The sequence below is a fragment of the Physeter macrocephalus genome, chromosome 9 (assembly GCF_002837175.3).
Source record: "Physeter macrocephalus isolate SW-GA chromosome 9, ASM283717v5, whole genome shotgun sequence".
Taxonomy (NCBI): Eukaryota; Metazoa; Chordata; class Mammalia; order Artiodactyla; family Physeteridae; genus Physeter; species Physeter macrocephalus.
The window spans coordinates 28,013,995-28,037,936 of NC_041222.1; the positions used below are offsets into that span (position 1 = coordinate 28,013,995).

The window sequence follows — 23,942 nt, forward strand, 5'->3', positions numbered from 1 at the left end:
GGGGTGTGGACCTCATGGGGCTTGGCCCCAGGAGCCCCCTGCACCAGGCAGCCTCCTATCAGGATAATGCCTGCATCTTTCAGGAGGCAGATCTGGCCTCCTGCTGATGTGGTCCTGGCTCCCACCTCAACACGTATATCACAAAAACTGTGTAGTTGAATTTCCTTCTGCATGAGGGAGCCAGTAAACCATGGTGACACTGTGGCCTGAAGGCAGGGCTCAGCCTGCTGTCCCAGCTGAGAGTCAGGTGGACAGAAGCACAGCCAGGTACCTGTGCAAGGCAGTGGAGTGGACTGGCTAAACACATGGTCTTTGCCACTGGATTGCTTGGGTTCAGACCCTGGCCCTTACTGTGGAACCTTGGACAAATTACTTGACCTTTCTCCATCTCATTATCCTATAAAGTGGGGAAAGTATCGGTACCTTACCTCATAGGGTTGTTGAGGGTTAAATGAGTTAATGATTTAAAAGACTGAGAACAGGGCTTCCCTGGTGGCGCAGTGGTTGGGAGTCCGCCTGCCGATGCAGGGGATGTGAGTTCGTGCCCCGGTCCGGGAAGATCCCACATGCCGCGGGGCGGCTGGACCCGTGAGCCATGGCCGCTGAGCCTACGTGTCCGGAGCCTGTGCTCCGCAACGGGAGAGGCCACAGCAGTGAGAGGCCCGCGTACCGCAAAAAAAAAAAAAAAGACTGAGAACAGAGCCTGATGTTTACAATTTCTGTGTAAGCGTTTGTGGTTTGTTGTTGTCATCAGGGTGTTTGTGGTTTGAGTCTGGGGCCGGGGCCGAGTGGGTGCTCCACGGGTTGGTAGGGAAGCCAAGCCATTAGAACAGCCCCAGCCTGCGCTCTCTCTACACGTTTCACAGTCTGGCCCCTGGCACCACGATCTTGCACCGAGTATTCTGACACTTGTGCTCACTCTGCTTCCTGAGACATCTTTTCAGTGGCCCTTGGGTCACCAAATCTCTGTAGCAAGTGTGGAGAAGACTGTGTTGGGCCTGGGTGCTCCCCCAACCCCCAACAGGATGCTGCTTAAGATAGAGGTGGCTCCTGGGCTGATGTTAGGAAACATGGGCAGACGTACCCCAGTTGCTCCCCTCTCCCTGCCGTGGGTCTCAGTTTTTCTGTCTGCAAAATGGCACAGGGGTTGGTCAAGAAGAGCTCTGCGAGCCCTTGACCCCAGATGGAGGGGAGTATTATGGCCCCCAGAGAGTTCCTGCTTCTCTAGCAGGGCCACACCTTTCATTCACTTAAACGTTTGTAGGCCCCTGCCATTCCAGCCTTGGGGTACAAAGACTTGATCCTGGAGCTTAGATTCTGTGCAGAAAGGAGCTGCGGTGGAGGGCTGTGGTTGCTGGGTCAGAAGAGGGAGGGGATGCGGGGGGGCAGGGCAGGGGCAAGCCTCTTGAAATCACCATGTAGGTGTGGTCAGTTCTGTCAACCCCACTTTTCTGTCTGATCTCAGCTCTCATGGGGAGTCATGTGCAGTTCGGGGGGCGATCAGGACTCCCGGAGGTAAACCTTGGGGCACCTGCTGCGCTGCAGCAATGCCGCGTGTGAAGAGACATGGTCCATGCTTGTCACAAGCCAGATGCCCAGTCCAAAGCCAGGGAAGTGCTGTGCAGAGGGAGGGGGCAGGGGGCCTGCTGTCGAGCAGCTGCCTTGTGCTCTGTAAGGGTCTGGAAGACAAGCAGAACCTGTGAAATGAGGCAGCCTCTGGGCGCTGGCTGGACAGTCTTTGAGTGACTGGCACTAGAAGAGCTGTTCTTTCATATGGGGGGCCATTTATAGGCTCACACCACACGCTGCCTTGGATTCTCTGGGGGGCATTGGTCAGAGATGGTCCCTCCTCTTGGGCCACCTGCTAGCGGTGCTGGAGCTCAAAGTCGTCTACCTGTGTCCTGCTGGCAGCATCCCCTGGGCCCTAGGGGAGGCTCCTGGGCGCCAGCCTGGCTCTGCGGGGTCAGGGGCTGGTCCCCCACACCGCTGGACCTCTTCTGCCCTTCCCGGTCCTCAGTGTCCACATCCAGAAGAGGTCAAGGTTCTGCCCTCTCTCCCTCCCTCATCCCAAGGCCACCTGATTTCCCACCCATTTCCCAGGTTGGCTGACAGCAGGGGCATCCCTTTCTTTTAGGGGCAACTGCCAATTCCGCCCACCAGGATAGGGTCTTGTCCTCAGAGCTCAGCAGGTAATCACTGAACAGTCCCACCTCCCAGGGTCTGGATTGTTGGTCTTGTGTGTGAGCACCTTGGTACATGCATGTGACTGGCAATGTTTGAAGAGCTGTAGCCCCGCTCTTTCCCTGAGCGGCAAACCTCAGTGGCACTTCCCTTACAGAGTTCTACCACTTTGGGGTTTTCTTCCACACGGCCTGGAACCCAGACCACTTGGCTGCTGCATTCATTCACACATTTATTCATGAAGACCTACTATAGGTGCTAAGCCCTGTGGTGGAGGCAGGTGGTCTGGGTGCTGAACGAGGTGTCGCCCCTGCCCTCAGGAGCTGACAGCCTGCAACGAGGTGGACATGTGCCCACTGGATGTCTGCCCCCAAGGGCTGAGGCCGTAACCTCCATGTCTCAGAGTCCAGAACAGCAGTGTCTGGTGTCAGGAGGTGCTTCCTGCACCATCACTGAATGAATGACAAGCTCTAGGCCCAAAGAGGAAAAGTTCAGTGAGGACCAGATACGGGTCTGAGGCAGGCAGAGCCCCGCCCACTGTCGAGGAAGAGGAGGAGGGAGGCAGTTGAGCTGGTTGTTGAAGGTGGGTGGTGTTGGGCCGTCTGCAGAGGGCACAGCAGAAGAAAAGGTGTAGGATGGAGAAGTCCAAGCCCTGTTTGGGGAGTAGAGGGCAAGGAGAGCTGCTTAGAGCTCCAGTTTCCCAGGGATGTGGCAGAGCCATCCCTGCTTCCTGCTGAGTGGAGCCTGGGCGGCTGGAGGGGTGGTAAGCATGTGTGTGTGTGTGTGTGTGTGTGTGTGTGCGCGCGTGTGCGTGTGTGTGCGTGTGCGTGTGCGTGCGTGCGCGTGCGTGTGCGTGTGCGTGCGTGTGCGTGCGTGCGCGCACATGCACGTGGACTGGGGGCACATTGGTGTTAAGCATCCAGACGTGACAAATGTGCAGATGTCCAGGGAGCTGTGGACATGAGCAGCTGGCCGTGGAGATGCTCACCCTGTGATTTGTTGCTTTGATTCCTCAGGCCGCGACTTGGCGAGCACGACCCTCCCCGGGTACCCTCCGCATGTCCCCCCCGCCGGACAGGGCAGCTACTCAGCGCCGACACTGACAGGGATGGTGCCTGGTGAGTTTGCACTGTCTGCGTCTCTGTAGCAGGCGACGTTCGGGGTTCCGAGGGGCATCCCCGCAAACAGCCCAGATGACCTCTCTGCTTCCGAGAAGTGGACCTGAATAAATGAGGCAGAGGTCTGCACTCTCGGCCTCTTTCTCTGCAGCTGGGTTGGCAGTGGGGCTGGACCAGCCAGCGGCAGCACCTGGGAGAACATCAGAGAGAGGGGGGGCCCTTGACTGTCGCTCAAAAACCCCTCACTGGCTACACAGGGAGCCTGAACACGGAGGGGGACGGGACCTGGCCGAAGGTCAGAGAGGGGCTGGGACGTGCCTAAGTCACCCATCAAGCAGGAGGCAGAGCCACGACTAGAAGCCGTGACCCAGTGTGAACCACCCTTAGACCAGGCAGGAGGGCCCCTGCTCTGGAGCCTCCTCCACACTGCAGGGGCGCAGTGTCCCCCCACCCGTGGACTGGGGAGTCTGCAGGCCAAGGGGACGTGCCCATCTGGTGCCCATACCCCTCCTTCTAGCCCACCCAGGGGTCCTGCCCAAACAGCCCTAAGCCTCTTCCAGCCTCCTCCCCGCCCACGTCACAGACGCGTACACCCCAGGGCCTGAGGACAGACTCTTCTTGGACGGTGTGGATAGAGCCTGGACGTGAAGGCTGGGCGTCCACATCTGTGTTCGAGGCCGGGGTGAGGATCAGTGGGCTGGGCATGGGAAAGGAAGGCAGACCAGAGCTCAGGTGGGCTTTCCCCACGCAGCCAGAGCCCAGCACAGGTGCCAAGGAGTCCCAGAATTCTGAATTCGCTCCTGGCCTTCCAGGTTATTACGAAGATGTATTTAACAAGGTAGGAGGACAGGGCATATTTCATTTAACGGCTTGTTAGCTTGATTTATGACTTTTCAATATGAGACATATGGAAAATGACCTCCGTGTGTACTCTTGCCCGGGGCCTTGCCAATGCTGGGGAGGCCTGCCGGGTTCACGCCTGCAAAGCCTTTGCCTTTTCTGCCACCAGGATGGGCCGTGGCAGAGCACAGGGAGACACCATGCTCAGGGCAAGCGGAGGCGGTGGGACACAAGCCCCCCAGTCCACCCCCACTCATCTCTCAGCCCTCAGCAAGTTAGGGCAGCCTTAGGAGATGGATCCTGCCTATCCAGTAACGGCCCCTCCTGTCTATGGGGCCCTTTGTCAAGTGCAGAGTGCTTGCCCAGGAGCCCTTTGGTGTTACAACCTTGTGAGGTGGGCAGGGTCCCGAGGGTCAGAAGGAGACTGAGACTCAGAGAAGTTAGGGAACTGCCCAAGGCTGCAGAGCTTGGTGGTGGGAGATCTTGAATCTGGGTCTTCTGGCCCTCCAGTTCAGCACTCCTGTCCTCTGCCATCGTGTACGTTCAGTCTGTCAATGCACGCTTTCAGTGATAGCAGAGGGGGAGGCGGCAGCCCCGGGCCCTGTCCCGAGAGCACATCGGCAGGTGAAGCAGACGCCACCCGGCTGGCCCTGCTGGCTCCCTGCTGCCAACCCCAAAGAAGCCGAGTTCAGAGGAGCAGCTGAACTTTCCTGAGATTATCCAGACAGAGCCTGCCCTCCAGCCCCTGGGATTCTTCCAGCTCTAATTACCAGGCTCAGGATACAAACGGCTGGGGGCCTGGCAGAGCCCCCAGCGGGAACCGATGCCCATTAACAGTGGCAGCAGGAATCACAGGGCTGCACAAGGGTACAGTCTAACCAAACCTGCCGGCAGCAGCTGGACAGGGGCAGCCACGGGGCCAGCCGGGTGGTGTGGTCCCCTGGGACTCTGCAGAGAGGGCGGGCGCACGGTGAGGAGGAAGGAAGACAAGCATTTTGGCAGGGGAGCCCCACGTCTCCCTCCTCCCCTTTTTCCTTCTCTTCTCATGCAGCTCAGCCCTCCTTCAGTGCCAGACCCGGCATCAGGGCTGGGACTCCACGCTCAGCAGGCAGGTCCTCAGTTCCTGTTCCTCAATGTCCAAACCAGCGTCACATCTCTGGGACTCTGTCTCCAAAATGATTCCCAAACTCATTCTTGGAAGGCCTCATGGGGCAGTGCTGGCCCGCATGCATGGTCTTTGCTGGAACTGCCCAGAGTTGGCCCACGGCAGAGACGGCCCACCTTTCAGCAGAGCAGGTCCCGGGGCTGTCACTCAGGCATCACCGTAGTCTGGCCTCAACTTGCCTTTCTGGCCAACTCTCCCAGCCCGTCCCCCTCCCTGACCGCTTGCTGGACCCCAGCAGACCTCTCAGACCGGTCAGCGTCCCTCCTTATTCTGTGTCTCTGGCTTAGACCACCTCCTGCCTCAGCCTGTTGGGATCCAGCTTCACCCTCCAGGTCTGAGCATAAGCATCACCACCCCTGACGCCTCTGGTGAAGCCCTGCCCTGGGGACAGTGCTTTACATTTGTTTGTTATGCCACGTGGACCAGTTAGCTTTGCCACCAGGAGGTGAGCTCAGTGAGGCCAGGCCTCTGCCTCAGTCGTCCTCTGCACCCCTCATAGCCCATAACACGGAATAGGTACTTTTTTGTGCGTGTTGGCTGAGGGCGGGAGGGAGGGAAAATTAACATTGACCCGCATATGAGTTTCCTGTGGCTGCTTTAACAAATCAGCACAAACTCGGTGGCTTAAAGCAATAGAGAAATTTCTCTCACAGTCCTGGAGCCTCCTGGAGCCCAGAAGGCTGAAATCGGTATCACTGGGCCAAAATCAAGGTGTGGGCAGGGCTGTACTCGCTCTAGAGGCCCCAGGGAAAGACCCGTTCCTTTCCTCTGCTACCTTCTTGCGGCTCCTGGCGTTCCTTGGCTTGTGGCTGCATCGTTCCAATCTGCAGCTCTCTGCCCCGTCTTCACATCACTTCTGTGTGTGTGTGTGTGTGTGTGTGTGTGTGTGTATCAAGTCTCCCTCAAGCTCTCTCTTGTAAGGATACATGTGACTGTATTTAGGGCCCACCCAGATAATGTGGGGTTATCTTCCCATTTCAAGATCCTTGACTTAATCACATCTACAAGGACCCCTCCCCCCACTTTTTTTGGTCATATATGTAATGTGCCCTGGTTCTAGGGATTAGAATGTGGATATACCACAACCTGTTTCAGGGTTTCAACTTTGTAGTTGTTCAGATTTCTGATTCATAACCCCTGGGGCTTCTGGATCTGGGAGGCATTCATTCAATTGTGACCGCAGGCGATACCATTTCTAGAACCCCAAGGGCACGTTGGCAGCGTTTGGAGAAACAAGCTGAGAAAGGTTTTAGGAGAATCGTTTATCCTGCTTTTGTATCGCTGAGGCTGTTACACAGTGACGGTCTGTTTCGCTATATGGAACAGCCCTCCCTCCTCGCCTGGCAGTGAATCCCGAGGGAAACTGAAATCTTCTGAGCTGTTTTTCCTACCCTAGGTTTTGGGAAACATTTGGCTGCCCCCGCTTCCATTTATAAAGGAGGCTTCCATGGATAAGGTCTGCTTTTAGGACAAGTTGAGGAGGGATCATGTCCAGGGAACACTTGGGCAGTTGAACTTTGGGGCCTGGAAAAATAGTACATTTTTCCGTACTGTCAGCTTGGTGGCTTGGACTCTTGTTTATTTTGAATTTGACTCCGCCATCAGGGGTTGTCTGCCCTTTCTGGTTCCAGGGTGTTTTCACACCCGCAAAACAGGGCTACTTGGTTTTCTCTAGCGTTGGTAGATTCAGTTCCTGTGGCTCTGCCAACCCCGCGTAGCCCTTCGCTTCGTCGATTAAAGCAAGTGCGGCACATCACATCAGCTCAGAGTGGAGACAGTTTTCAGGTTTTATCTTCATCAAATGCCAAAAGTTTTGCACCAAAGATTCCATAGTGTCTTGAGCAGTATAAGTAGTTGATTCCCGCCTGAAGATATTTGCACAACCTAACGGATATTGACATGGCATTTGAAACTCTTAAAAATTCTCGGCTGGGGGAAAGAAAGGGGCCTTCCCTGCCCTTTGGCTTCAGTGAGTCTAAGAAGCAAAGTAACCAACTGTCTTTGAGACGAACCTGGGCGCCCCCATGTATCCTTTACTGGACTCCTCTTTGGGGGCTTCAGGCCAGAGTGCCAGGAAATCCTGTCGTGTTTGCCTTCCCTGGGCTGCAGCAGACAAGCAGCTGTTTGATGGGAGGCCCCAGAAGGAGCCTGGCAGGCTCCTCTGCCCTGGGCGCCCTACTTGCCATGGATTGGTGTACATCACTTCTAGATGCCATTCAGTTAAATTGCTCAATCAACTGATGGCTTTCTTGAAGAAGTGGGAGGTGAGGGTGAGGGTGGAGCAGACCCCTGAGGCCAGTGAGGCCGTCTGGGCAGGCACAGGGCCCCGGATTCCAGCAGGAGGAATGACGGCATCTGCTCCCCTCACACGGGCAGTTTCCTCTGCTTAGCGCGCTCAGCCCCCTCTGCTGCTGCCCATGCCGACTGGCCCAGCCTGCCTGGCTCCCTCTCACCCCTGCGGTTTCACCTCCTCAGAGGGGCCTTCCCCATCACCAAATATGTGTCAGTTTCCCCTTGCTTCTGCGATGAGTTACCACAAACTAGTGACTTAAAACAATGATATTTTCTCATCTTACGGTTCTGGAGGTCGGGAATCCAAAATGGGTCTCCCTGGGCTGAAGCCCAGGTGTGCCTTCTGGAGGCCCCAGGAGAGAATTGTTTCCTTGCCTTTCCCAGCCTGTAGATACTCTGCATCCCTTGCTTTGAGGCCCCACGTTGGGCTGAGTCTTGATGGTGCCTCCATATTCCAGGTGTGCTCTCTCCTGGCCCCCTCTTCCCGTTAGAAAGACCCTTGTTGTTTTATTGGACTCACCTGCTTAATCCAGGATACTCGCCATATCTTCAGGTCAGCTACTTAGCAACCTGTATTCCCCCTTTGCCATATAACCTGACATGGTCCTGGGTTCCAGGGATTAGGACCTAGACATCTTTGGGGGATGGCAGTGTTACTCTGCCCACCACACCATCTGAACCAGAACCCCATCACACCCCTCTCAAAGCATCCTGTTCTTTTCATTTGTGATACTAAGCACGATGGAAGGGATTTAATTAGCGGTTTACTCCTTCCTCATCCAGTTTCCTCTCAGGCCTATACAGAACGGTTATACAGCACACAAGGTTCTGTCTGTTTTGTTCGCCTCTGTGTCCCTGGTTCCTGGCAGAGTGCCTGGCCCATAGTAGCACTCAGGCAACAGTAGATGAGATACAAAAGGTGGTGGAGAGAGGTGGTGGTGGTGATGAGGGCTGGGCTGCCAGGGAGAGCTCAGCCCAGTGCTGGAACAGTGCAGCCAAGGAGGCTGGGCTGCCCGAGGGCCCGCACTGGCAGCCACGTGGTGAAGCAGGGAGACTGAGTGGTTAAGGGCGTGGGCTCTGGAGACAGACTGCCTGGTTTTGAGTCACCGTCCTGCTTTTTACTAGCTGTGTGACTTGGGGCGAGTTACATAACTTCTCTAGACCCTAGTTTCCTCCTCATCTATAAAATGGGAATGATGATGATAATAAGAATGAGATGTACATGTAGATGATGTACAGTTGGCTCTCTGTATCTGTGGGTTCTGCATCCATGGGTTCAACCAACCATGGATAGGAAATACTTGGAAAAAAATTCCAGAAAGTTCCACAAAGCAAAACTTGAATAGTGTCAGCAACTATTTACATAGCACTTATATTGGATTAGGTGTTACAAGTAATCAAGAGATGATTTAAAGTATACAGGAGGATGTGTGTAAGTTTTACGCATATGTTACATCATTTTATAGAACAAACTTGAGCATCTGTGGATTTTGGTATCCGAGGGGGTCCTGGAACCAATCCCTGGCAGATACTGAGGGACGGCTGTAATAAATGTAAAAACTCTTAGAACTTTGCCTGGCACATATTAAGTGCAATGTAAGCATTAATTATTATTATTATTCATGATTGCTGTCATTTATTCAGGGGTCTGAGCTGAGTGCGGTGGTAAGGGGAGAAGCCTAGCAGGCAGGCCTAAATCCAGCATCAGGTCAAGAGCTCTCCAGCAGCGCCCACAGCCCATGGGGCCCATGGATCAATGGGAGATCCAGTTAGAGGAGAATCCAGTCACAAACAAGAGCATTGCCAAGCAGGAGTAGGGCAGACTCTGAGTGCCAGGCCTGGAGAAAATGGAGAGGCACCTGGGGTTGGTCCAGTTGAGAAAGGTGTCCTGGTAAAGAGGGCCACGAGCTGGGCTGTAACCGGAGTATCCTTGGCCATCTGAAGAAGAGGGTGGGGCAGGGGGCTGAGAGTGGGTCCCGCCGGCGACTGGAGTGGGTTCACGTGGGCGGGAGCATGGCCCAACCAGCCCAGCTGGGTAAGTGGGGTTGACAGGAAGGGGAGATGGTTGAGGAGGAGGCCGGGGGCCAACAAGGTTAGGATCTGAGCTCGTCAACTTTGGAGACCAAGCAGACATCCCAGTGAGGTGCTCTGCAGAAAGGTGGTGAAGCAGATCAGGAGCACAGGGGCAAAGTCTGCCCAGAGAGAGACGCGGAATTGTCCCAAGAGAAGTAGGGGTCCCGTGGAAGGAGTGTGGCTTCAGCACTGGTTAGCTGTGGGACTATGCATGAGGTCTGTGACCTCTCCGAGCTGCCCTGCCTGCTGTTTTTGAGGATCATTTAAAATGAAGGTTTGCAGTTACTGAGGCACTAGCCGTGTGAGGTAGGAAGGGTATTGAGGTCTGGAGGGGAGGCGAGGAGGGCTTGTTTTATCTGTCTGTAGCAAGCCCCTCCCTGACTGAGCATTGCTCGCTCTGTGAAAGGCCTGCAGGCTTGGCGGGTGGGGGGCCCAGCACCAGGCGGGGAGGCAGAAGCTTGGATTCTGGCCGAGCTCAGCCAGGGCCTCACAGTGTGGTCTGACACGCCATTTCCACTCTCTGGGCCTCTCTCAGCCTGTAGAGCAGGGGTACAGTATACTCTGCACAGTTCCATAGGCATGGCCGGGACCCATGGATGGGAGTCAGAAGGACACCTTCTTCAGCCTTGTATAGAGACCCTTCTCCAAAATTAGAACTGAAGGTATGGGAATGGGCAGGCTTGGGAGGGACCAGCAGAAGCCAGTGAGGACTTGGCAGAGGGGCTGGAGCATCAGGTAGGAGACTGGATCAGTGCTTTGTCCCCAAGTGCCTCCCCCGGCCCAAGCATCAGAGTGTTGGCTTAGGGGATGAATGGCCTTTGTTTTTAGGTCTTACTTCCCCCTGACCAGGGCTCCTGCTCGTCCTGTGGCCTGGGCACTTTCTAAGCTCCCTCCACACCTTTCCAAGCCCACCCTGGGCTCGGGGTGCACACCTGTTGCTCGTTCCTGACTCTTTGCTGCCCTCTAGTGGCCTCCAGTCACTCTGCCGCACCAGGAACGTAGACCCCAAGGAATGACAGGCACAGCTAGGATGAAATGGCAGGTGGCCATTCATTTGTCCATTCATTCACTCTCAGACAGTTCCTGAGAGACACTGGGTGCCCGTTCTGGGCTAGGTGTGGTGTTACAGACACAGCCCCTGCCCTCAGGGAGCTCACAGTCCAGTTGGGGAGACAGATATAAAAAAATCATCCCTGCATGCTGTGTTTAGAGCTAAAATCTAGGAACGTGCTGAGGAAATGAAGGAGAGAGACTGCTAGGTCTGCCGGGGCAATGGGGTGGAGTGGGGGAAATCAGGGAAGGCTTCCCGGAGAAGGTCATTTGAGCTGCACATTGAAGGGTGGGTTTGTCAGTCTGAGAAGTTGGAGGGGCATTGCTGGGTGAGGGACTATGTGTAAGAAGACCCAGAGCCTTAACCCCTGGAAAACTCTGTGGCATGAAGTGCTGCAAACAGCAGCACTTGACAGATGGCAGGCTTGGCCCAGGAAGATTTGGACGTGAGTCAGAGGCAAGGCTGCTGTGCCTTCGTAGAATGGAGAACGAGGGGTTTGGAGTGGCCTGATCTGGACATGCATGTGACTAAAGCTCCATGTGAACGCTGCATTGAAGTGACGCTGGGACTGGGGGAAAACTCCACGTGGGCTTTATGAGTGCTTTGCTGCATTGGGGAAGAAAAGAATTGCAAAAGCAAAGGCTCAAAGCTGGAAAGCACGCTGGGGCATGAAGGTCCTACTGGAACTTAGGAGGCTTGGGTTTTGATTCCAGCTGCCAGACACTCACAGTGTGACTTTGGGATGTGGTCTTGGGACTTCTTGCTTTCTCTCTTTATTTATTTATTTTTTTTTGCGGTACGCGGGCCTCTCACTGTTGTGGCCTCTCCCGTTGCGGAGCACAGGCTCCGGACGCGCAGGCTCAGCGGCCATGGCTCACGGGCCCAGCCGCTCCGTGGCATGTGGGATCTTCCCGGACCGGGGCACGAACCCGTGTCCCCTGCATCGGCAGGCGGACTCTCAACCACTGCGCCACCAGGGAAGCCCTTGCTTTCTCTTAAAACAGGAGGCAGGGAGTGAGAAGATTGAATTAGATGCTCCGTAGGGGGCTTTCTGGTCCTGCCACACAAGGGCTTCTAAATCTGTGATGTCCCTGCCTGCTGGTATCACCCCTCAGCTGAACTGGAGGGCTCCAGAGCCTTGCCACCTCTGTTTGACGTGGGCAGCAATTTCCCTTCCAGTTTCCATTCAGCTCTGGGGCTGGGACATGCTAACGCAATGGCCCTGGCCTATCATTTGTAATTGGGTAATCACTTCCAAGAAGTGGAGCTGAAGGAAGGGTGCCTCAGAATATGCTAATCCCATACACCCATAGCTGTGTCCCCTAACACTGCTGTGACAGGCGTGGACGGCCTTCAGGGCATCCCACCTGGCATGGGTTCTTACAGACTTTGGAGTCTAGAACCTCAGGGCAAGAGAGGCAGCAAAGATGACCATGATTTGTTCCCTCATCTAAGCAGAACGTCCCTTTGGGGAGCGCGGAGGTGGGAGGCAGGGCACCTCAGCCTTTTCTCACACACGTCAGGCCCATGGCAAGGACAGGCTGCCCAGGAAGTGGCCACAACTGGGGGAGCTCGGAGCGGGCACTGAGGACACCTTCACCTCCTCTAGGCTACTCTGGGTCCCACCCTCTTGTTAGTTTCCCCATGTCTGCTCCATCCATTCATCCGTCCATCCATCCATCCATCCAATCCACCCCGCACCCCATCCTTCCTTTCCTCTTCCCTCCCTCCCTTCCTTCCTTCCAACATTTATTGACCATCTACATGTGCCGGGCATAGCCTAGGGATGTGAGGGGGAGAGCCATGCCCTTGTCCATGGGACATGGACACGAAAAGTTCTCAGTCTATAGTGCATACAAGTGAGTCAGTAGGGCCTATGGGGTCAGGGGTGGCAACAGGCAACCCCATGGACTCTGGGAGCACAGAGCACAGAGAAGGGGGATCCAGCCTAGAATGGGGATGTCAGGCATAGAAGGCTCCAGAATTTCCCTATAGAGGGGTTTGTTGGGGGGTGGTGGGCACGTCTGAAGCAGTTTTTGCACAGAGTTTTGCTAAAATTGAGCAGACATCTTTGTCCACATCAAAGAATGGGGAGACCAGGGGCAGAGCTAAAGCTTCCCAGTGGTGCCGCCCTGGGTCAGGGGAGGAATCTAGGAAGAGGCGATTCTCAGGCTTGATGTTGATGGAGCAGCATGTTAGCTGGTGGGGGGTGGAGTGAGGAGCAGGAAATGAATGCCTCAGTCTGGGGCAGGGATAGTGAATATAAAGGTTCTGAGGCATGCTTAGCTTCTGTACATACTGGAGTCCTTCCGAAAACCAAACCGAATCTGCTAGGGTCATCTTTGTTCTCCTACCTTTGATCCACTGGAATCTGCAGCCCTTGTCTCTAAAACCTCATCAGCTGTCAGCCCTCAGCTGGATGGACTGCCACCACTAAGCCTGTGGGTCACTCCACCTGGGACACTTCTCTCCTGAGAACTTGTGGCAGCCCCCAGGGCTTTCGGGGGCAGGGAGAGTAGTGGGGCTTGGCTCTTGCCCTCCAAAAGGAAAATGCTTTGGAATAAAGCCAAATTGCCTCCGTCCGTAAGTTAATTCCACCAACAAGCCTGGCCTCAACCCACATGGTGCTTTACAGTCTATAAGGGAGGCATGCCTGTAACCCCCGGTGGCAATTTGAAAGCACCTTTTTTAAAAAAAAAAATTATTTATTTATTTTTGGCTGTGTTGGGTCTTCGTTGCTGCACGTGGGCTTTCTCTAGTTGCGGCGAGGGGCTTCTCATTGCGGTGGCTTCTCTTGTTGCGGAGCACGGGCTCTAGGGTACGCGGCTTCAGTAGTTGTGGCACACAGGCTCAGTAGTTGTGGCTCGCCGGCTCTAGAGTGCAAGCCAGTAGTTGTGGCGCACGGGCTTAGTTGCTCCGTGGCATGTGGGATCTTCCCGGACCAGGGCTCGAACCCGTGTCCCTCTCTTGCATTGGCAGGCAGGCGGATTCTCAACCACTGCACCACCAAGGAAGTCCTGAAAGCACCTTTGAGGTTGGAATGTTTATCCCCATTTCAGAGGCAAGCGAGCTGAGTTCAGAGAGGCGCCGTGCTTCGCCAGGGTGCACAGACAGTCAGGGGAGCAGCTAGGCCTGGTGCCTGGAACTCTGGTTCCAAGTTCACCCAGCCCCTGGTGCCCATAGAGAGTGAGAGGGAATGGACTGTGGGCCCAGGAAAAGGCCTTGGTTTCCTTGGTGCTCCCTCAGGGCTGTGGATGGCCTTCCTGACCCAGAGATCTTTTATGGCTCGGGAGAAGTCCTTCCCAGCTGGGACACTAGGGAACCAAACTTCAGGTTCCAGTACATCCCCTTCTACTGCCCATCTTCACCTGTCCGCGTCTCAGCCATCCTCCTGGGCCCCGGTCAAGTGCTCTCTCTCACAGGAAGCCTACGCCCCCCGCCCCGGGGCTCATCTCTCCCCTGAGCGCCGCCAGGGCACTGCCCATGGACCGCCTCGCTCAGAGCTGGGGTGACCGGGCTCTCCCAGCTTCTGGTTGCTCCTCTTGGAATCCCCCACCTGCCCAGTCCCTGCACACAGCAGGCGCTCCGTGGATATGGGTGGGATGTGTCTGAATCGGGCACATGCCCTCCCGACCTTGTCTGGTCCAGAGTCGGGGGCTTGGGGCCCGACTGTATAATTAAACGGGGCTTCAGCTCGACTTACACACCCTGGCTCGCTCTTCCCATATTTGCTCTGGCTCCTCACTGGAAGACGCTGAGACAATGGCCCTTGTTACCCTCTGTTTGAGTTATTTATTTTTTTCACTTTTGCCTCCTTCCCCTCTCGGGGGACTCGCCTCTCGCCCTCATCCCTCATGTTTTCTCTTTCACTTGACTGTCACTCTCATTGTCCTCCCGGGGCCGGGAGCGCAGGGTGACAGGCAAGGGAAGCCCAACCGGGCCGGGGAGGCTGGAAATATAGTCATTAATGGGACCGAGAAGCCCAGATGTCCTCCCTGAATGCGGGTAATTTGTTTTTAATGAAAAACCACGCGGTGACCCTGAACAAATGAATTTTCTTTATAAGGAGTCTATCTGCAACGGCACAGATAAAGGACCCAAATCAGGGAGACTTAGATCCAGGGCTGAAAGAAAGAGAGGAAGAGAGAGGGAAGGAGTGGGAATGAGAGCAAGACATGAAAGAGGGGGGAAAGGAAATTTTAAGATGACAACTGTGTTATCATGTCCTTCTGTCTGAAGCGCAATCCCAGGTCACACATGCCTTGAGCATTGTCCTGCCAGAGCAGGATGCATGACAGTTGTGGCCATTTTGAGGTCTTGTTCACAGCAATGAGAAGAACATGAACCACCATCCGGACAGATCTTTATGAAGTACAAGCCTTTTTCTTGCGTGATCTCAGCAGGTCCCCACCATAGCATCAGGAGGGCACGGTTTTTAGCCCCATTTCACAGAGATGAAAACCGAGGCTAAGGTCACACAGCTAGTGAGCGGTCGGGTCCAGATGACAAGGGAAGGACTTTGCCAAGTTGTAGTTTGACTCTTAGAAACACAGTGCTTTCTCTGGCGGGACCCAAGAGAAGGGTGTTGCATGGGCAGCTCTGAGATAAGGGGAGGTCCCGGGTCTGCACTGAGGAGTGTTGGATTGAAGCAGATCCCCACAGCCCCAGAACTTTGTGAATATGCAGACTTTCAGAGAGTACTTTGGGTGGGGGGGTTCCTGGAAAGAGAACTCCCCAGGAAGGAGTCGGAGCCGTTTGCAGAAATGGCTGCAGGAGAATTGGAATCTGGACAGCAGCCGTGTATCACCTACCACCACCCAGGACCCTAGGAGGGGAGCGTAGAGCAGGTACCTGGGGGCAGCAACAAAGGTACTGGTTCGGCAGAGGCCCTGCCCGTGGCGTTGGGGGAATCTGCCCGCGGGCAAAGCACTGCAAGCAGCTAGCACAGGTCTAGGTTGGGGTGCATCTGTGGGGTGTTGGGTGCGGATCTGTTCTAACACACGCCTTGAAGAGGGCTGGAGATGGCCCTTGTAATCTCTATAGCTACTTCTCCCTTTGCCGGGGATGGACAGGGCTGGACTGACCTTAGAAATCAGCAGGGGAGTGTGCTCATGAGGTCAAGGAAAGGACTTGTTCGAGGTCACACAGCAAGTCAGAGGAAGAGCCAGGCTGGCTTTCTTTCTGTGGCAGCAGCCTGTCCTTTTGTCGTACCCCCCACCCCCACCCCGGGCTGGTGGGAAATACCACACCCTCTAGTTCTTCACCGAAGCAACAAAAAGGAAGCTTTGTGTCTCCTGACTTCACGCAGGCCTGGCATTCCTGGGATGGTCCCTGGGTGACGTGGCTTCTAGAACAACTCAAAGCAAGCACGACTCCCGCTCCACCCACACCAACCTTCTCATGGTCTTTCTGAGCCCAGATCTTCCCCAGGCCCTACCTGGTCAGCTGCAAGAGCATCTCCTGGGATGCAGGCCGTGCCCGTCCCCCGGCTGGTCAGAGCTTCAGCCTGGGGCCATGCTGAGGCCCCGACTCCTCCTGCTCTCGGCTTTCCCCACAGAGTCAGGCAGCTGGACGAAAAGAAATGATTGTTTTCTTTCCTGGGTTCAGTTTCCCTCTGGAAGGTGTGACCCAATTAGAAAATCAGACAAATAGAAAAATCTGGCCATGACCCCAGCTGCGGTTCTAAAGTCTCGGCTCACATTTAGGTCCCTGCCTCCCATACGCCCCTCGGAGAGCCGGGGGCAGGGCCGGCTCAGGCTTCCTCGGCCACCTGGAGCAGACCTTCCTCAGTGCTGCGCTCCTCCCTAACTGATGATTTTTTCCCCAGTGACTTCCAAAATGGATTGAGGCAGCCTCTTGACCTTTCAATAACATCAGCCCGAACCTGAAAATCCCTGTCATGAAATCAGAGGACTGCCAGTAGGTCACAGGCAGAGGCCCCGGAGGGAAGCAGTGGGCCCCGCCCACAAGTGCACTGGTTTTTAATAGGGTCCCACCATCCAGCTTTGGGCCCTCCCCGCCCTGCGGCTAGAGCTACCCACTCCGAGCTGCTGGGAGCAGGGAGCTCACTTTCTTGGAAAAGGTTTCTATCTGGATACATTCCAGAACATGCTTCCAAAAACATAGTTTTAATCAAAAAGAAGATCACCAGAAAAACTGGGACAAATTGTGATTGTCCAGCAGTGGACAATTATAAATGCCAGGAGGGGTTGCCAGTTGGCAAATAAACTCCTCTGGTGAGGCCTTGGATTAATTACATCACCAGTGAGCTGACGGGAGTCTTTCTTAACTGTCCTCATTTGTGGGATAAGTTCTGTCCTTCCTCCATTCCTTCCTTCCTTCCTTCCTTCCTCCCTCCCTCCCTCCCTCCCTCCGCCTCTTCCTTCCCTCCTTCCTTCACTACCTCCCTCCCTAACCTTCCCCCCTTCCCTTATCCCCTCCTCTCTTTCCTTCCTCTCTTTCCTTCCTCCCTTCCTCCTTCTTCACTTAACTCTCCCATTCAGTCATTCATTCATCAGACAATCCCTGAGCTCCTCCTCATGGGTGCTGAGCCCAGTTCACAGAGTGGATACAGAAATCACTGAATTTCTCAAGACTTCAGAGCATCTTTGAGGAGAATCACCCATGTTACCTGCTCACAATGGAAAGAAACCAGCTTGAATGTGGCAGGTTTGTGGGACCGCTAGGCCCAGGGACTGGCAGGGACTCCTGGGGGACAGGAGGGTGGGGTTTGGGGGATGCAAGCCTGGACTGCAGACAGGAAGGGATCCCCTGGCCTAAGGCCGTTTCACCCTGGGACTCCCCGAGAGGCTCCCATGGAAGCCTGGCCCCTCGGAACCTCCGTCCCTGAAGCGGGTGCCAGGCCCATGTGTACAAACAGGGGTTCAGTATTTAAGAGCGGGGAGGAGCAGGGAGCTGCCCTGAATGGCTGCCCGCTTTGGAAATTTCTATGCATTTGTAATAACAAAATTACCATAATTTGCTCGTTAACGCAGCTAGATCAGTCAAGCATTGTTCCAGCGCGGGCAGGGAGGCCGTGGCGCCTCTCTCTGCACACTCTCCACACCCCAGCCAGCCTGCCAGCCCGTTAGAGCGCTGGAAATTAGCATGCAAATGGTCCTAATTCGGTGGGCGAGCTGTCAGGCAGCGCCTCTCCGGCCTCGTCTCTGTGAAGGCCCTGACAGCCCGGCTCCGGCGCCGGCCGCCCTCCTCACTCCAGCCAGGAGGGGCTCCGAGGGGCATCTCCAGACTGACAGCTTGGCGGCCTCCCTCCCTCCGTCAGCGCCATCAGGCCTGGCGGCAGGCTCCCCGGGGAGCAGGCAGGGCCTGCCACCACGCCGGCCAGCCGGAGGAAGCGAGGAAGCGGGCGGGCTGCTGGGGGAGGCCGGCCGGTGCTCGGCTCCACCAGCCTTGACTGGATGGAGACGCGGGGCAGCGCGAGGGTGGAGTGGGGCCCCCTGACCCAGGGCCCAGGGAGCCTCTCAGCGCGTGGGTTCCGCGAGTGGCCCCGTGGGGACACTGGGGCACTTTCTCCCACCTGCACACCTGTAAGGAGCAAGTCCGAGTCCTGCCTCGCTCTCCCTTCTTTGTCTCCCAGGCCTGACCTAACACATCCCTCTCAGCCTTCGAGTACCTGGAACATCTCTGTCCAAATCTATGTGTGGAATTCCTCCAGCTGGGAGGGAGATTTGGGGGAGGCTGAGAAGGTGTGTGGGTGTCTCGGACGCCCTGGACCAGGACTCAGCACCCGTGGCCTCAGTCCTGCCTCCAGTCACCTTCCCCACTTGGCATCTTTATGGTGGAGACATCTTTATGGTCTTCCTCCAAGGGCTGTCGTGAGCATGAGAGAGAGGAGAAGGCCCTGCTTTCTAGAAGTAGCTGACATCTAGTGAGAACGTCTGTGGCTGGTCATTTCCCAGCCTGCTTGCCCTTCACAATAACCTCACCAGGTTGGTGGTGATGGTATCCCATTTCCCCACCAGAGGAGGAGGCTGAGGCCTCAGCTCACACAGAGTAACTTGCCCAAGTGGCAGGACCAGGATAGAGTCCAGTCTTGACTGCTCAGAGCCCTTTTAACAAGAGAAAAGGCAGGACCCTGAAAGCCAGATCATGCTTCTGCCTTGACAGTGAAAGGCGTGATGACACCGTCTTGCAGGCAGCCTGTGCCTCTTAACGGTGCTTGGCACATCCTTAGTACTAAATAAATGTGGGCTGAACGAAGAGAACCCAGGTGGCCCAGGTTTGACAGTCTTTGGGATCCACTATATTCATCTTTGTGTTCTCCTCCTGATCTGTGACAGCAGAGTGAAGAAGCTACAGCAGTAGAGAGAGGGGAAGCCACAGAGCTTATCTTGAAGTTTTCCCCAGGCTGTTTCTCAGGACCTTGCTCCTTCTTCCCGGTGGGTGGATGCAGCTCCACTCCAAGATTCAGGGTATGGCAAGTGGAGAGGGGGCTGGATTTCAGTCCCCACATGCCCAATTAGCTGGTTGCTCTTGTGCAGTGAACAACCTACTCATCCTTACAGGGCTGTCCTGCCCCTTTGTTTTAAGGGAATCTTACTGGAACTCTTTAGCCGTCAGATAAACGGAGAGGTGAGAGAGACCCTGAGAAACTCAAAACCCCAGCTGGCTGCTGGCTGTCTGAGGGGCAAAGGAGGCTCATGAGCCTGAGTGTCTGCTGCATCACAGCACCACCCAGCACAGAGCCTGGCACAGGGCAGACGCTCAGTGAAGGTTTGAGAAGCCACATTTAATAATGTGTGGACCAAGAGAGGAAGTGAACACACAAACACGTGCAGGGGTAAACTAAAAGCCATCCATCCTGCTTACCTCAGACCAAATGCCTTCAGCCATGGGTGGCTCTTCCTTTCCACCTACTCTTTGGTTTGTTATTTGGGGACTATGGTGTGAGCCTGATAGAACTTTAGGTCTCCAGGTAGCGACCTCTCAGTAGCTGCTGCTGGGCTGTTCAGCACATGTCTTGGAGAGGACTAGCCCCCCAGACACAGAATCCCAGGCTAGAAGGACAGCTCAGGACATTCTCATCCCGGGACCTGGGCACGTCCGCAATTCCCGGGATGAGACAAGATGAATGCTTGCAAACTTCATTTCTGCTGGAGGAGGAATTGCCCAGGCTCCCCCTAGTGGAGAATCGGGACACATCGCCCTCCTGCCTGTGGCGTTTCTGGTGTGGGCATGACAATCAGGACCTCCCCGCCGCCACACCTCTCCTCAGTTTACCCGCAGTTGGTACATCCACACTCTCACAGAATCCTCACCACAAACCCGTGGGTGCCCTTGGTTATCACTTTTGTTATAGGCTCAGTGAGAGGAGGGGGCTGGCCCAGGGCCATGCCGAGCCAGGACTGGAATCCAAGGTGCTCCCCTCTACCCAGCAGTCCATATCTGTCCTCACCCTATGAGTGTCCTTGGCTTTGGCCAGCTGACCACCTGCTTGCATGGCCACACAGCCTGGCCCTTCCCAGCCCCATAGCATTAAGCTCCAAATGGCCGGAGGTGCCCACTCTGTGGGTAGGTCAGTCTTTCAGTAAATATATGCAGAATCCTCCTTACTGTTCTCCCCAGTGCCACCCTTGCCCCCTTGAGTCCATTCTCACCATAGCAGCCAGAGTGAGCCTGTTACAATCTGAGTTGGGTCATGTCCCTCTTTTGCTCACTCAGAGTAGAGGCCAAAGTCCCTACCTGATCTTCCGTTTCCCACTTCCTTCCTTGACCTTATCTTCTACCTGCCCCCCCCTCACTTTTCCCCTCCAGCCTCACAGATCTCCTCACTGATCCTCCAACACACCACCCACTCTCCTGCCTCAGGGCCTTTGCACTTGCCGTTCCTTCTGCTCAGAGTGCTCTTCCCATAGATATTCACATGGTGGCTCTCACTTCCTTTGCCTCTTTATTTGAAGGTCACCTTTTTGGTGAAGCCATCCCCAGCCACTCTATCACCTCCTTATGTTTTCTCCTTAACACACACTCTATGCTTTATTTTTTCCTATTTATTATCTGTTTGTACCACTAGAATATAAGCTCTCCGAGGACAGGGACATTTGTTTTGTTCACGGCTATATTCTCAGTGTCCAGAGCAGTGCCTGGTATCCAGTAGGCACTCAGCCAACATCTGCTGAATGACTAGGTGGATGAAGCATTGACCGTCTGCTGTGTGCCTGGCATCAAGGTAGACACACACCAGGTCTCCCCGGCACACCTGGGGGCTCCCCCACCTCGCCCTGCATTTATTCCCTTAGGAAGCCTCTTCACTCTTCCTTCCTTGGCCCCCAAAGACATCTCCCCTCCCCTCTCCCAGGTCCCTCCCCACAAAGCTTCATCTCAGCCAGGTCTGGGATGAAAGTGTCAGTTGAATTTAAGAAAGAAGAGGACTCCACTGGCACAGCAAACTTCAGGGCTGATTTTCTCACCCATGGGGAAACTGAGGCCTGGACTGGGGAAGACCCTTGCTCCAGTGAGTTTGTGGTAGAGACGGGACCTCACTGGGGCTCCTGCCTCCGGTCCAGCCTTGACAGTTGTGAGAATTGGCCTGAGGGGTGTCCTGATTCCTCTCCCTCCGCAGAACAAGTGCCTCATCAAACTTGCTGAGTACCTGTGGCAGGTGCCCAACCACCTGCCAGTCCACCCACACCAGCCGGCCCCTCTTAGCAGTCAGCTGTTGGAGGTTAACCTTCTTAGAGGCCGGCCTTCTTAGGGGGCTGGATTCAGAGGGCCGGGGGAACTAGACACAGTGTGCCTCTGAGGATGCTGGGAAACTCTTTAACGTGGGTCAGCGCTTCTCAAACTTTACTGCACACAAACCACCTAGGGATCATCTTCCAGAGCAGATTTGGTTCGGTAAAACTCAACTGGGGCCCAGGACGCTGCAGTTCTAACCAACTCCCCACTGATGCTGCTACACTCTGAGTAGCAAGTGCCTGTCCACTACTTCTCAAACTCACTGCACGTGGAATCACCTCAGAAGTTCAGACCAATACTGATACCTGGCCCCACCCCAGAGATTCTGATTTAACTAGTTTGGGGTGTGGCCTGGCCGTCTGGATTTCCTAAAGCTCCCCAGATGATTCTAACAGGTAGCAAGGTTTGAGAACCCGGGCCTGGATCACTGTACATTACCCCTGCCCTCTGGCGCATCTCTGCTCAGGGAGAGCCCTACAACTTAAAGAGCAAGGGATTCGTTGACACGGTGAGGAAGGGTGAGGAGCTGGGAGGCTCTAGCCACTCCATCAGCCTCGGGAGAGGGCACCCCAAGGACTGAATGGCGGGCACAGCTGCTGACGGAGAGGGGTGCCGACACCCTGAGCCCAGCGGTGGGGAGGGATGGAGAGCCCCCAGAGCCCTTCCAGGCCGAGGAGTGACCAGGAGAGCTGAAGCAGCTGGATGGCCCCGCAGAGCTCCATCTTTGGCTCCGTCCTTGACCCTGACCCTGACAGAGAAGTAACCCCCTTCCCCTCTTCAGCCCAGCCCGCCTCTCTCCCTGTATCTGTGCGCCGGTCCCCAGCCACCCAGGACCTGAGTAATTGATGTGTGTGCTGACCCCTCCCGCGGACCGTGAGCTCTCTTGATGGGCAGGGACCGTGTCTGATTCATCTCTGCCTCCGGCCCCGGACCCTTGGCTCTGGGGGCGGGAAAGGTGTGCGGAATTGAGTGCGATCCTCGGGGTGCACTGTGGCTCCGGGCCGCTCTGCTGCACGTTCCCGGCACACAGCAAAGCCTGCACATCGTGGTAGTAATTGTGGAGGTAAATCTCGGCTGGTCTCCTCGCAAACACTTGGTGAGGCATTCCATAAATCTGTCAGCAGCAACATTAAAATTTGATGGCAGGCGGCGCGGGTCGGCCCTTGCACTGCGACTTCCCAGCAAGGTATGACACCGTCACCTCCCTCTCATTAGTCAGCGGCAGGACGCTCGGGCCTCCGTGCCGAGCCAGGCCCAGCCGGGGGGAGGCGATTCTTCAGAGGAGGACCCCTGGCTGCTCTGAGGGACAGGCCAAGGTCTTGGCCACCGGAAAGTAACTCAGCTTTGGGCGGCTGTGAGCTGAGAGAAGGCATCCCAGGAGGCTCCGGGAATGTGCCGGGAGGTGAGAGGGCCTCTGAGTTGCAGGGGGCTGGGGCCATTTTTTGAGTCTGGGAGCTGGTAACAGGGGCTGGGGACTTGTTCAGCTTTATAGGCGGCCTGGTGGAAATTGTCTATTTGCCCACAAAAAGACCTCAAAGAACCCTTTCAAAGGGCATGGGGTTGGACTCATCATTTAAGCAAGCAGAGGGGCAGTTGAGCAGGAGTCTGGGAGAAAAAGTGTGTCTTAGTGCAGAGAGATTGGAAACCAATCTTGTCTACTTCCCATCTGGCGTGGTTCACTTGGGGAAACTGAGGCTAAGTGAACCTCCAAGGCATAGATCCAAGGTCACACAGTGGTAGAGGCAGAACAAGATCGGGACCCTGACTCCTAGTTCAAGGCTTCCCCTACAATCAAGAATTTGGAGCACTTGTTGAAATATGAGAAAATCATCTGGAAATATAATTTTCATTAAAAACAAGTCCCAGTGCATCCATTTTTTCAACTGTCACACAGAGCGTGTGTTATGTGCCAAGACCTGGGTTAAGCATCAAATAGCCCCTCATGTCTGTAGAACACTTTTTGATTCACAGAAGACTTTGAAATGCGTTGATACAGTTTAGTCCTGTGAATGCTGCAGTGCCACATTGCAAATGACCTCAGGTTCAGAGAAGTAAAGTGACTCCTCCAAGGCCACTCAGCTGAGTGGCCGAGGGGTTTTGACAGGGACTGACCGGCTCCAAGCCCATGGTCTTCCCCATCTCGCCTCCGTTATCAACACAGAGTGGCAGCCACGGCTGCTCTCACTACCTATGCAGAACATCAGTGCCGACCTTTTTACCATATTTACAAAAGTCATGATGTGGGTCAGAGCTGTCCAAGGGTTTCAGGGTTTATCGGTCAATGTGCCTCATCGGCAGTTGCCTTGACGGAGCTGAAAGAGATAAGAGTCAGGCCTCTGTGGCCCATTCCACACCAGGACACATTGTGTCCTGCGCGGAACTGCCTCCTCGCCCCCAGGCTCCCTTCCATGGGGACAGTGGCGGTGCACTTTGATCTTCAGAATGCAGCCGGGGCTGGTGGGGGGTGCATAGGAACAGATTTCAGTAACCCACTAAATGATGCTGCTTCAATGTCCTTCAAAGC

The 23,942-nt window shown here is 55.2% G+C and overlaps 1 protein-coding gene across 1 annotated transcript in view; it reads left to right on the forward strand.

The window, feature by feature from the left end:
* PAX5 (paired box 5) overlaps positions 1-23,942 on the forward strand; it is a 178,972-nt gene that overhangs the window by 133,755 nt on the left and 21,275 nt on the right. Inside the window, exon 8 of the mRNA XM_007127531.1 lies at positions 3,198-3,299. Within this exon, the coding sequence (XP_007127593.1) occupies positions 3,198-3,299 (102 nt within the window). The remainder of the gene's footprint in view (positions 1-3,197; positions 3,300-23,942) is intronic.